The 13,315-nt window shown below is 47.3% G+C and overlaps 1 protein-coding gene across 2 annotated transcripts in view; it reads left to right on the top strand.

Moving 5' to 3' along the window:
- The window catches only part of bltp3b (bridge-like lipid transfer protein family member 3B), a 55,956-nt gene that overhangs the window by 8,025 nt on the left and 34,616 nt on the right, over window positions 1-13,315 (top strand). The window contains exon 2 of one of the 2 annotated variants that reach the window (XM_069192834.1): window positions 5,531-5,693. The exons of the other annotated variant lie outside the window; for it this stretch is intronic. Coding sequence (XP_069048935.1) covers window positions 5,531-5,693 — 163 coding nt within the window. The remainder of the gene's footprint in view (window positions 1-5,530; window positions 5,694-13,315) is intronic. 2 annotated transcript variants of the gene reach the window in all.

Genomic DNA, 13,315 nt, shown 5'->3' with positions numbered 1-13,315 from the left:
GTGTGCAGGAAGTGAGCTCTTCAGGTTTTGTTAGTGAATTAAAGGGGATCTGCAGTCCCAGTTTCTCAGACCGGTTATTAACTCTCAGTAACAAAATAGATTCATTGACATTATAGAAAAAAAATACAAATTTCGAATTAAGCACCAATCGTGAACTTTGTGAAAGTACTGTAAGCCGCCATGTTTTCCTATGAATTGTGACTTGAAGCAGCCCTTCCTGCTCACTAGTCGCTGTAATGAGTAATGTTGTGTAGCAGCCTTTTCACCTCAGAAATATCTCAATGTGATCTGCATGCTGAGTCAACAAGTGAGTAGTATTGTTGTCAAAACATCCATTGTTGTTGTGAAAACATTGACAGCAATATTTCTAGACTGAAAGAGGTGTGTTCCCAAGCCTGCGGGTTTATAATGTTATACAGCTGCAGCATGCCACTGGGAGTGTTGCTGCCTCGTTCTGAATCACAGAGCGTGGCGCCGCGCTTTCCTGGAAGTTGTCTATTTTGTGATGTGATGTAACTTTGCAAGTTACTGTGTACGTTTTACTTTCATTGTGGTTTGAAATGCCCTCACCGATGCTGATTCTTTCTAACTCCAAAAATATGAAAATAGCGCTGCAGTTCCCCTTTAAAAAAAACTTGATTAACAAATATTCAGTAATGTACCTTATGTGAGCTAGGAAGCAGTTTAAATTGGTGGAAAACGATTGCAAATATGGCCTCTGGAACAAAGTTCTCAGCAAATCTCCAGGCTGCCATTTCTGTGGGGCGGAGCGGTGTCACTGTGGCTCAGGATCTGCGCCTGTGGCTGGAAGGTTGCCGGTTCGTATCCAGCAGCCGGCAGAGGAATCCCACTCCGTTGGGGCCCCTGAGCAAGACCCTGAACCCCAGCTGCTCCAGGGGTGCTGTATAAATGGCTGACCCTGTGCTCTGACCCCCAGCTTCTCTCTCTGTCTGTGTGTCTCATGGAGAGCAAGCTGGGGTCTGCGAAAAGACAAATTCCTAATGCAAGAAATTGTATATGGCCAATAAAGTGATCCTCTGTGAACAGAGAAGGTTAGTGGTTTTGTCCAGAGGAAGGTGCCCTGGTCTGCTGTAGTGAAACAGACCTGCAGTCTGTGGTGGGATCTCTGAGTGGTGAGAGTCTCCTCCACGAGCCCCCGGCACGGCGCCACCGTCAGTGTGCTGTGGGACCGGACCGGTCGGGGGTGTCTGATAGCGCTGGTTGAAATACAGCATGGTATGCCTCTTGCAGTAGTTTGCAATTGTTGAGGGTTGTGACAAGATGTCCAGTAAAATCGGAGTTGTAGATGGGGCGGTGGTCACGATTTTGATTCATAGTCCGGGGTTCGATTCTGGGCTGGCATTTGCATGCTTTGCTCACGTCCAGGTGGGTTTTCTCTGGTGGGCTCATTTCCTTCTCCCTCCCTGAGACTCGTCCAGACTAGGTGAACCGGTGTCCGTCTACAGACTCAGGACCTGTGCAGACACAATGATGTAAATGACTGGGATGGAGACGGGTCGCTCTTGCTTTTGGCTGCAACAGTTTGCTGCATAAATAAGGGAGGTGATTATAAAACTGGCCCTTCACAATCAATATCCATCATCCTGTCTCCTCTGAAAGCTAAAGAGGCTTATTCTAAATATTCTAAATGTAGTGTATAGAATCATAAAGGGCTTGGGAACGCTGATTTTTAGCACTCGAGGCTTTAATGTTTAAAGTCAGACATTCAAGCGCTTTACCCGAGAGCCCGACATCAGTGACGTGGGCGGAACCTTTTAACCTTGATTTGAGTTGTCACAAAAATGGAAGTCCTGCGTCTCGGCGCCGATGGTGGAAAAACAAGGGACCTGCTGCTTCGCGTGTGTCGGACAAGACCCACCTGCCTCGCCTCGCCTCGCCTCGCCTCTCTTCGGGACGAGATGGCTAGCCGGCCTCCCTGCGGGGGTCCAAGGACCGCGAGGAGTTCTGTATCTCCATCAGGACGCGAGAGGGGTCACGAACAAGGGAGGCCCGTCCGCTGGCTTGGTGGTTAGCAGCTTCCCTATGCCACCCTGTGACAACTGCGACACATGGCAGCATGATGGCGTGGCGTGACTGCATGGCTCATTACTGCCCTGATCTTTTAATAGGGTTCCGCTTTAGAGCAAGTTGCTCTTTTAGTAAGAGTGAGATTACGCTTTAGTAAGATTTAAAGGTTAAGTCCATGCAAGCTTCTGGAACAACCGGATTAAGATTTTATTGGCAGTTCTTTGAGGATCTCTAAATATGTGGGGGGCACACCTCAAGCAGAAGCTGTTTTTTCTCATGAGCATCTTCAAAGGGATCTTCCATGTCTGGAAGATATTTCTTTAGGAATATGATGGAATGGGCACAGGGTATACTGCCTCAGCGGTAAGAGTCTGCAACTTGTGTCCGGTCCTGCTCCTTTGTTTGGTTTGCCGCGATGAGTACTGGGTAGCCTTTTCGGATTGCCTGCGGACCAAAAGCTGGGAAAAGGAGATCCCGAGTGTGTGACGTGGAAAAGGAAATCCCAGGTGTTTGAGGGGAAAGAGGACTGGTGCTTGTGTGGGCCTCACGTTGCCTCTGAACGCCTTAACAATCAGCGTTTCGTGCTCGGTGTGTGTGTCCTGCCGTGTTTTGTTCTTGCTGGAAATATTACTAGAAATATCTTGGGAAATGGAACACTTTCATCCCGAAGAAATCCTAAGATATAGCAACCTTCCAGCCTCCGTCTATAAATAGAGTGCCTCCTCAACTTCAAGTGTGTGGTGTGGCTGATGGAGCAGCTGATTCCTCTGGGATTCCAGAGCCCAGATATTCTGGGATTTTATGCGCTTTCTTCCTTTCAGCCCTGTCTGCAGTTAACCTTCAGTTATAGGAAGTGATTACGAGCGAGCGCAGGTCATTTGGGGCATCTAGCCCGGTGGTAGTTAGTGCAAATTCAGTTGCTGTTGCCATCCATGTATCTGTTTAGACTGCCAACTCATGCTTACAAGCACTTTGTAGACTTGATCTGTAACAGAACCATTTGCCTCGTTATGACTCAAATCTGTTGCTGGCACTGTGGACCAGGAGAGAGGGTGGAGCAGACTGTCGGTCTGCAGGGTAGGTACTGTGGACCAGGAGAGAGGGTGGAGCAGACTGTCGGTCTGTAGGGTAGGTACTGTGGACCAGGAGAGAGGGTGGAGCAGACTGTCGGTCTGCAGGGTAGGTACAGTGGACCAGGAGAGAGAGTGGAGCACACTGTTGGCTGTAGGGTAGGTACTGTGGACCAGGAGAGAGGGTGGAGCAGACTGTTGGCTGTAGGGTAGGTACTGTGGACCAGGAGAGAGGGTGGAGCAGACTGTTGGCTGTAGGGTAGGTACTGTGGACCAGGAGAGAAGGCAGAGTAGGTCTGTAGGTCTGCAGACTGTAGACTGTAGGACTGCAGGGGGTATAGGGTGCAGTACAGCTCTCCTCCTCCTCCTCACTGCTGGTATTTGAGTGCAGTCTTGCTCCTAATACAGTGAAGTGACTGTAAAAGAATTCTGTTTGTGGGGAAGCTCAGATTTTCCGGGAAACCTTGCTTTTACAGACGGTATATTCATAATGGCAAGTGTCATTGACAGTTTGTATGGTGTTGAAAGAAATCAAAACACAGATGTGGTGATAGTGTACTCCTGTGTTCCACCTTAACACGTGAGAGGGGACTGAAATATTTTTGTTACGTGTCCTCATCAGCATCCTGATTATGGTCTGAAAACACCTCCACATTTTGTTTGCTCTTTTCTTTTGTTGAACGAGTTGTGAGTAAAACGAAAAATATTCAGTGTTACAAATATACAGTAAGATCACCTCTACTGAGCAGCCATGATTAGCGCATTGCGTTTGGCCCGTGGGTAGACTTGTACTTCTTGTGAGCATTACTGTGCCCTCAATTTTAAGTTTTGATACTTTGTTTTAATTCAGCAGCGTCCTTTTTTAAACACTCTTAACAGCATGGAAAACACTTGTGTTTTTTATGTCCTATTTCCTGTTAATGAAAACTCCCTGCATGAAACACTGTAGTATTGTCCACAATGAGCTGTTTACCGAGGAGAACAAGATCATTTGTAATAAAAGACATCTGTCCTCTCTCATATGGTGTTGGATGATTAAGGCGAGAGTGGGCTCAAATTTGTCTTGATATTCCACTTAATGGTGCAGCGCCCAGAATCAAAACTGTTGGATTAGAGTTGAGAGGTTTCTCTTCTTATATCACAATAGCTAATTGTGAGACAGTGCAGGTTCTGGCACCAGCATTACAGAAACCTCTTCTCAAGTATGTCGACTGTCCTGATTTTTCAGGGTGTTGCTGTTTGATGTTATGGTTGCCTAGAGATGCAAGGAGAATGGCCTTTATTTTACCTTAACGAATGAGATGAGTAATTGGGTCACAGATTTGGCAACAGTGTGCCAGTGTGCTGTACTATGAGCTGTGATCTATAGTAGGGTTTCTTTGTGCAAACAGTAACACAAATCACATACGTTGTGGGCAGAGTGTCTCAGCAGATAAACCACCCAGCAGCCTATAAATAGCACCCTGGGTTCAAACTCCTTGAAGGCGTTGATAATTTCAAGACTAAGCTGTCCAGTCCTGCTCCCAGGGTGCCGGTGTGCCTGTAGGTCTTCTGTGGCGCCAGTGCCTGAGCTGGGAGAAGCTATTACTCTTCTCCAGTTAAGCCACTAATGAGCTGATTTAGGTCATTAAGAACTGAGCTGGAATGATCACCTGCAGAAACACTTGTCCTTAAGGGCCCAGATTGGACAGCCCTGCTTTATAGCCAGTGAAAAGAGGAAAGGACCCACTTTGGCTGTTAAGGTTCCTGCATATAAGGTGATTTGAAGGCTGGGCTTTGTTTGATTCTTGCTATTTTGGGGGTTTTGCGTTGTGAGTACTTCTGCGTGCTGTAATAGAAAAATACGGCACAGGGCGCTTTGGGTTGGCCACCAGTAAAGCTGGTTAACTCGAGCACTGCCAGCCCCAACTATATCAGTAGCACCAGAGGCAATCGCGTATTTGGACATGAAAACAACTTATGAGAGAAGCAGCTTCAAATCCTTCATACAAAACCGATTTTATTGGTGGGAAAGTAAAATGTTTTAGAGGCTTTTACCGTTCGTCGAAGACTGACCTTGGCTAATGAAGTTGTGTTGAAGAGAGGTCGATTTCACTTTCCCAGCAGCCTCCCTTCCCTGCTCTTCCCCCTGCGTGGCAGTGCTGGAGTGACGCCCCAGGAGGACCTGTTCCAGTGCACGTCTGTGGCATAAACGCCAGCCCTCTCCGAGACTGTGCTGCCCTTCCTGTTCGCCTATGGGCTTACTCTGAAGCCGCCTGCCAGGATGAATGCTCCCCTCAGACACCTCTCGACCCAAATCTCTTCGCCCCACGGCGGGGTTTGTGGATGAAAGTGTTTTTTTCTCTCTCTCCTGGGTTTCCTGGTGCTCGCGTGAAGGCTGAGGCAGCGGCACCCTGAGTCACCCCTGCTCTCGTCTCCTCTTCCCGCCGCAGGTTCGCCAAGAACCTGTCCCCCGACAAGATCAACCTGAGCACCCTGAAGGGCGAGGGCCAGCTGACCAACCTGGAGCTGGACGAGGAGGTCCTGCAGAACATGCTGGACCTGCCCACCTGGCTGGCCATCAGCAAGGTCTTCTGCAACAAGGCTACCATACGGGTGAGGCCCCCCCTCGGCAGCTCTCCAGCCCTGCAGGTGGCAGGTGTCCTGCAGGTGTCCTGCAGGTGTCCTGCAGGTGTCCTGCAGGTGGCAGGTAGCAGGTGTCCTGCAGGTGGCAGGTGTCCTGCAGGTGTCCTGCAGGTGGCAGGTGTCCTGCAGGTGTCCTGCAGGTGGCAGGTGTCCTGCAGGTGTCCTGCAGGTGGCAGCTGTCCTGCAGGCTGTGCCGGACTTGGGCAGGGTTTGATTCAGCTCATCTGGAGTCTCTTGACATGCCTCCGCCATGCGTGCTGTTTTCTTCTTGATGCTTTTTTCCGTTTCTCCTTCTGCCTGTCAGGAATGATCAGGTTTGTGTGGTGCATTCAGGGGCTGAGCCAGAAAGCTCACCTGCTCTCTGGAGTGAAGGTCTGGACACCTGGCTGAGGTGCCCCAGTTACCTGCTCTACAGCGTTTCTCTTTACAGATGGCTTTTGGGGGGTGGGGTGGTTCCGATTTTAGGTGCCACGGTAGTCTTCCTCAGTGTGAATGTTTTTTTAGTTCTCAGAGGAGAATCATCCTAGGAGTACCAACTCAGAGTGTGGAGGCTTTTTATACAGCAGTGCAGCTGATTAGCATATATTATCTGAGGAAGGGGAAGGTCAATGTTGTTGAGCCTGTAAGACTCAGCTGTTTTTTGGAAGTCAGGTTTATCTTAATTTTTAAATCCACCACTGTTGTTAGAGCATAAGTTGGGGGTGAAGCAGTATGTGTTTCTAAGCACTTAACATTTGATTTAATTTTCTGAAGTCTCATGTAACTGACCCAGGTGTGGCTGCGTTCATACCTTAAGCTTATTGATACTTCATTTTATGCTTGTACATGTTCCCTGCTGTGCCAGGGTGACCTCCTTTTCACTTGGGTTGAGTAGTAGCAGTTGCCTTTGGTTTAAGCCCCTCGAACCTTCGCCTGCACTGAGAACTGCAAACCCCAGTTACACTGTTTGTCCCTCTTCCCTGTGGGGCACAGTCCTGCAGCACAGCACTGGATTTGGGCTTTGATCAGTGAGGCGGAAGTTTGGAGTTGTGAGTGCTTATTTTTGTTTAGCTATCAATTTTATTTTTATTGGTGTGACACCTGAAGAAGGCTCCACGGCCGAAACGTTGTTTTTTTTCTTCTTTTTTTCAGCATGGAATAAACCTTTTGCTTATTCCTTTGTAGCCTACGCATGCTGACGCAGCTACCCACCTGAATTTTATTTTTAGTTATTCTTTTTGCACACAATATTAGTATGTCGTCTGTGAAGAGCTCTTAAAAACCCCATCGTTTGAGGTGCTGGCCTGAATTTATTCTCCTTTTCCGTGTAAGAGAAATGTGTGTGATTTCTTGCACTTATTGAACATTTATTTTGTTGAGCAAAATAAACCTTTTTTAACCTTATTTGCTGCCACTACCCATCACCTAAACATTTCTAGCCCTACAGTATGGGTTGCAGCAGTAAAATGATGTGTGACTGAAGATAACCAGTGTGTGAAAAGATTGCAGAGCTGTTCCTGTTGCCGTCACTGGGAACTGTAGCACGTACTGGGGCTGGTCTTGTGTCACTGTGCTGTCAGATTCTAAAGCTGTGTGCAGTTGAAAGATTTTGCTAAAACCAAAACCGTAACTCATTTGAACAGCGACCAGAAATGTAAAATATGGTCAGTCCTCTTTAATGTGCATTATGTTTCTGAATGAAATGATTGTAAATCACTCCCAAATAACACCCACTTTAAAAGCTGTAGTGTACTTCATTTCAGACCATTCGGGGCGTAATTTTAAAAATGTTCTGTGAAATGGATCCTAGAAGTGTTCTGACACAGAAGCTCCTTTGTCTAGAGAGCTAACTGGAGACTCAGTCACGCTGTCGAACAGAGCTGTTTGTTGGTCCTTAGTGACAGAATACAGTTTATGGTTGATGCTACAACGTTATATGTTTTAATCAGGCACACCTGTGAGTATTTCAGGTGGTCGGTTACAGCAAACAAAGTAATTCTCAGTGTGATCTGCTGACATGAGAATGTGAACTCCTCTCCACTCTGTGAGCTGGCGAGCCTGCAGTGCACACAAGGACTGTGTCCAGCAGCTACCCAGCATGCCTGCTGCGTTGTGCGTGTGCCCGATATTGACACCCGTGGCAGCGCACAGAACTGCATGGTGGGAGATACTGCCGAAGGTCACTGCTCCTTCCTGCATCCTTCAGGTTGCGACTAACCAGAGCAAAGTCTGCCTTTGTCGCGACCTTTCTCCCCGATGACAGGCCGGTGAATTTGTTTTTTCCAGTTCTGTTTCTGGTGTATTTCCACCCGCTCTGGAAGTGCCGGTGGTTCAGCTTCCCCTGCCGCGATTGGTGTGGGCACTCGGGGCACTCGCCCCACACGCCCGGCGGCGGATCCATGACCCGCCTGAGAGGAGGGCTTGTAGACAGCACCTCTCTCGCTGACGTCGCTGCACGCCTGCCTGCAGGAGGCGCCGTTCCCCCCAGAGAGCCCCAGCAAGCCCGAGCCCGAGCTGTTCCAGCTGTGCCAGCTGTGGGACGTGCTGGACCGGGCGCTGACCCCACCAGCCTGCGCTCCAGTGAGGGTTCTGCCCCTTGGGAGACCTCGCAGTTTTCTTTCTGCCTTAAAGATGCTAATGCATGTTTTCAGGTACCTGCTGATGTGCCTGAGGAGCCTCAGACAGTATTTCTCCCCCCTTAGGAAGCACGCACTGAATGAGCTCTTAGTGTAGTCTATATCCTGGGCCATTTCTAATTCGAATGTTTCGCCACATTTTCCTCTTGTGGTTGTGCACAAATAGACAGTTTCTCTCTGGATTTTGTCATTTGCTTCCTTTCTAAAACCACAAGACTTGGTAAATCAAGAGAGGACTGGTTGTGCCTTTTTGACATTTCTGCTCCGAGGCTGTGGAAGTGGGGGCTGGTGGTTTCTGGGTGGGTCTCTTCAGGAGCGAAGGTAGAGCCTAAAGTCTGGCACCATCCTCATCTCTCCAGGCTGAAGGGCCATCGCGTTACATTCAGTGATTCCAGACTGGGGTTTGGGGGTATAAAAAGCAGATGAACTGGCGATTTCATTTTTTGTAAAGCTCTTGGCCTTCAGCTCTGCAGGGGCCAGTGTCCTGGCAGGCTGAGCTGTATCACGACGTTTCCCCGAGTCAGACAAGGCAGAACAGAACGTTTCCACTGATGCTCGCGTGCGCAGCTGTAGGTACACCTGGCGCAGGGCGCTTGTTTACTGTTGACTGGATTGTCAAAGGCAGGCTGTGCTTCATGCCTTGCTTTGTTTTCTGAAACCATCGCAGGCAGCGCGTTGTCTGAACAGAAGCAAAACCATTTCCCTTCCTGCTTTCACTTTCAAGAGCTTTCCTTTCCTCAGTGAGTAACTGTGGAGCTCAAAGACAAAAACTGCTGTTAATTTTTTATTGTCCCTTGTACCTGAAGTATATTCTTAATCTTGGAATAAAAGGAAAGAGAAGGAAAGCTTGATGTTTTCTTTGATTTAGCCCGTTGGTTATACCACAGTGTTATTTGGTATGCAGTTATATGCAAAATTAAGCAACCCCTGCTAGACCAGTACACAGGCTTCTCTTGAGGACCTTATACACTGCTAATACTGAGTAATAAATCATTGTGCCACGAATACTGTCATATGAAAAGGTTCATTTCCATTTCTGAAAGCTCTGCAGCCTTTGAACTCTGTATGCCTGCAAGCAAGTGGACTCCTGCAAGGAGTTTTGGTGAAAGAGGCCCAGTCTTGCTCATGTTAGTGTGACTTGTAAAGTGTTACTAATGGTTTTATCAATACTGTGGATGTTTTCAGTAGAATGTTTTCTTGGATTGATTAAGGATTGTAAAATACCACGTGATGGTGAGAGGAGGTGAAGGAAGCAAACATTTTTGATTACAAGATAAACCATTATATGAGTTTAATGAATTTATGATATGCTGTTAGAATGCAGCCTTTGAACTGAAAGTGGGAGTAAACCCTTTTGTCTTGTACTGTGGTGCAACTTCATCATAGAATTTCAGTAGCTAGTTTTGTTTCTCAATATATGTATATGTAAATGCGTATTTATGCACAGTATATTTGTATACCTCCACACACATCTTCATTGTGCCGTTTGGAAATCCTTAGCGTTGTCTTACTGCAGTGTGACACAGTCCTGCCCTGTGCAGAGCTGGTTCTGTAGGCACAGGCAGGCAAAGAGACACGTTTAGCGGCCATTGACCAAGTCAGGTCCAACTGCAGCCCTGGCAGGAAAGGTGCCAGCTGACTCATTTTTCAGTGAAGGCAGCAAGGAACCTTTGACGTGCAATAATGAGAAAAACTGCGCTTTGGCTGAGTGACAGAACAGTGAATGGAGCAACTGATTCTTTCCCAGCTCCACTCTCTGTCAGGCGTAGGGAACAGAAAATAACTTCTGATTTCCGTAAGAGGTTTTTTTGTTGGTTAAAATTGATTAGTAGCATTAAATTGAGCTATTGTGGCGAAGAGGTAAGGGTGTCACCAGTGCTGTTGGGGGTGCTGTGTGTGCATACTGTACCTTCTCTCTCGGGCTCTCTTGGACCACAATGGGTGACTGAAACCAGAGCAGGCTTCCTGCCCTTATCTGTGAAGAATACATACCCTGAGGGGAGAAACCGTACAATAGAATTACAAAATGACTAAGCAACTGGGCTTATCGATTAAACACATTCTCTGTAAAACCCAGGGAGGTGCGGATGGAGAAGTGTATTGCTGTAGTGTAGAGTTTCAGTTCCTTGTACATTGACTGTTGTCTTTTAGAGCCCATTAGTAACTGGGAAATTGTGATGATGGACGAAAATATAAATGTAATCACGGGCTTCCTGTCACGTAGGAGATACCCCATTCCAGCTGTTTTAAGTTATAGTTTCCCCAGTTGGATCTCTCCTCAGATGTCTGTTACAGTATAGGTCTGTTGTTCTTCCTGATCTCTTTCAGTGATTTAGACTTCAGCAGGGGGCGAAGTAGCTCAGATTGTGTGGGATACAAGAATCATGGGAGTGGCACAGGAGACAGCTGGGAGAGAACTGCAAAAAGTCTTGGGCCAAGTGATGGATTCGGCAAACGAAACTGAGCATTGGTAAACACAAAAATGATCCCTGAAGGAAGTAGGGAAACACCCTTTTCCTGCAATAGCCCTGAACCTGATGACTGTTTTGTTAAAATGGTTCTCATTGCAAAGCAGGGGAACGTGCACCGAATCTACATGGGAAACACTAGATGCCTGCCCACAGACACCTTTGCCAGTGGGTCTGTAGATGAGAATTTGTCCTCCATTGACTTGATCTGGTTAAAAACACAGGAATACAAGAGTGTGCCAGAGAGTGTTCTGTCTCCAGATCAGTGGGGTTGACGTCTGCTGTCCTGGCCGAGGAGTCGGACTGATCTGCGGGGAGAGGAGTCGCTGCGGAAGAGCTCTTCTCCATTGCCGTATCCGCCTGCCTGGTGGATTTGCGCTGCGCTGCGTTCGTGGGGCACCGTCTGCTGACGTCCCGCGACGCTGGCGGAGGCGGCAGCTGGTGCCGGCACCCCCGTGGGCTCGGTCTCCACGGCGCCCACGTTCCTAACGAGGTCATGGCAGATCGCTGTGTTCATTAAGCTGTCGCTGCAGCAGCGGGGATGCTGGAGCCCTGGGGAGGGCACAATGAGCTCTCGGCGCCGAGGCCCTCCGCGGCATCGCTCGTGTCAGAATGTCTGCTTTCAGTCAAAAGGCACGGCGTATCTGAATTCATTTTCTGTTATGCGTTGAATGGGATTTTATTTTCTATTTCTTCCTGTTTGTCTTTCAACGTTTGCTTGAATTCTGAATGAGATGTCACCCAGAGTAAAGAGCAGAACACTTCCTATACAAGTTCAGAATAGTGCGTTCCACTTAGTGGTGATCCAGATGAGAGCGGGTGTGTGTTTTCGGTTCCGAAGATGCCGGCGGTGAGGTACAAGATTGATGTGCCAAAAGCTTGCAGCGGTTCACGGTTTTATAACCTGCTGTGGAAGTAGCCTCTTCATAGATTTCTTAATTTCAGGAGGAGCAAGAGGGCCTGGAAAACATTAATTTCTGGACGTAACTGACAAATGAAGTTTTCAAGTAGAAATGTATACATTAAATAAAGAGATCAGGATCTGACTTGTATAAGATGTTAAGCCCTGATTTTGAAAAGTAACTTGAAAAGAAACAGGTTTCTGTTTGCATTGTCTTAATCTATGTAAAGTAAGACTTCAGAAGTTGTGTAGGAATGTCACTGCATGTTTGAAGATCATGCAGTGTATTAACTCCTCATTCCTAATGCTGTTTATAATGAATTTGGCCTTTACGTTATGAAAAACATAGGTGCTCTAGAAGTGCAATTAGATTAGTTCTTGACCTTAAAGGAATATCAGACACAGACGTGAGGATACAGGTGCAGATGTTTAAGATTAGTGGCCTGATAGCAGGAGATGCTTCTGTACACCATGATGTGGACTGCGGAACAGGCTGCCCAGTCATGAATGTTGACGCCGATAGCCTAGCTTCTTTCAAGTAACAGCTGGGGGAGATCCTCTGATCAGTTAGCTCGTAACTATCAGAAAGGCCACATGTGCCAGATGGTCTCCTCTCCTTTCTCCTTATCATAACAACAGATTCCCCAAGCTCCTCCAGTAAGTGGCTGGTAGAGATACTCAAATCTGGAAGCCAATTACAGCCAGGCCTACACAATGGGCCGTATAGCCTCCTCTCTCTTCTGTTTCCCTTTTGGGCTCACTGGAGTGCTGGCTGGGGATTTGAAGCATCCTGACATCAGCTGGGTATGACTCTTCAGGCGTATTATTTTAAGTGCCAGCAAGCCCTGACTAAGGAGCTGTTGTAATTTGTAGTTAACCACCTCCTTTGCCATAAAATTATCTTCAGTAGGTTTGGTTCTTCTTTTACAATTAGATTTTAATTTTTACACACTTATTTTTTTTTAATTTGCTCTCTTAAGGACTCCCAGTGGTCGTATTTAGTTAAGCATCATGGTTCAGGCAGTGTGAGGAGGAAAATGAAACCGGCTGTGAAGGTTGTAAGTGCTGTCACTGGACAGTGAAGAGTTTTTTTTTGTGTGTGTTGATTGCTGTGAATTATGCTGCCGAGCAGGGTGCAGATCTGTGTTGCGCTGTCTTTCACCCACACAGCAGTTATTTGTGTAAGTAGCTCTCCTGCCGTGTATGTTAATTCATGGCAATTAGTCCAGGAGTCAGTGGATAGCTGTGCCTAAGAGGGATTACCATTAAGACATGTCATTAAACCAGCAGTGTGATTCACATAAAGATTAGTTGTTGAAAGGGTTTCTGTGCTCCTGAGATAACAGCACGCCTAATGAGGGAGGAGTGATATGGTATTGGGCTCTAGAGGCTGTGCATATTCTTACACACAGACAATAGCGGATGGAAAACCCTGTTCTAGCTTGACATATTTCCTCACCACTGATGCATACAATTCGTGCATTTCTTTTGCACCGGGTCAGAATTTGCTTCAGAGGAGTTTTGTATGTCTCTGTGACATTCCTATAACTTTATGTGTGATGTGACTTTTTCCCAGCGAGCTCCAGTCTCTCCCCGAAACTCTCCAGT

Source organism: Lepisosteus oculatus, chromosome 7 (assembly GCF_040954835.1).
Source record: "Lepisosteus oculatus isolate fLepOcu1 chromosome 7, fLepOcu1.hap2, whole genome shotgun sequence".
Lineage (NCBI taxonomy): Eukaryota > Metazoa > Chordata > Actinopteri > Semionotiformes > Lepisosteidae > Lepisosteus > Lepisosteus oculatus.
The sequence above is the reverse complement of the archived record's forward strand: the minus strand, read 5'-3'. Positions and strand labels throughout refer to the sequence as shown.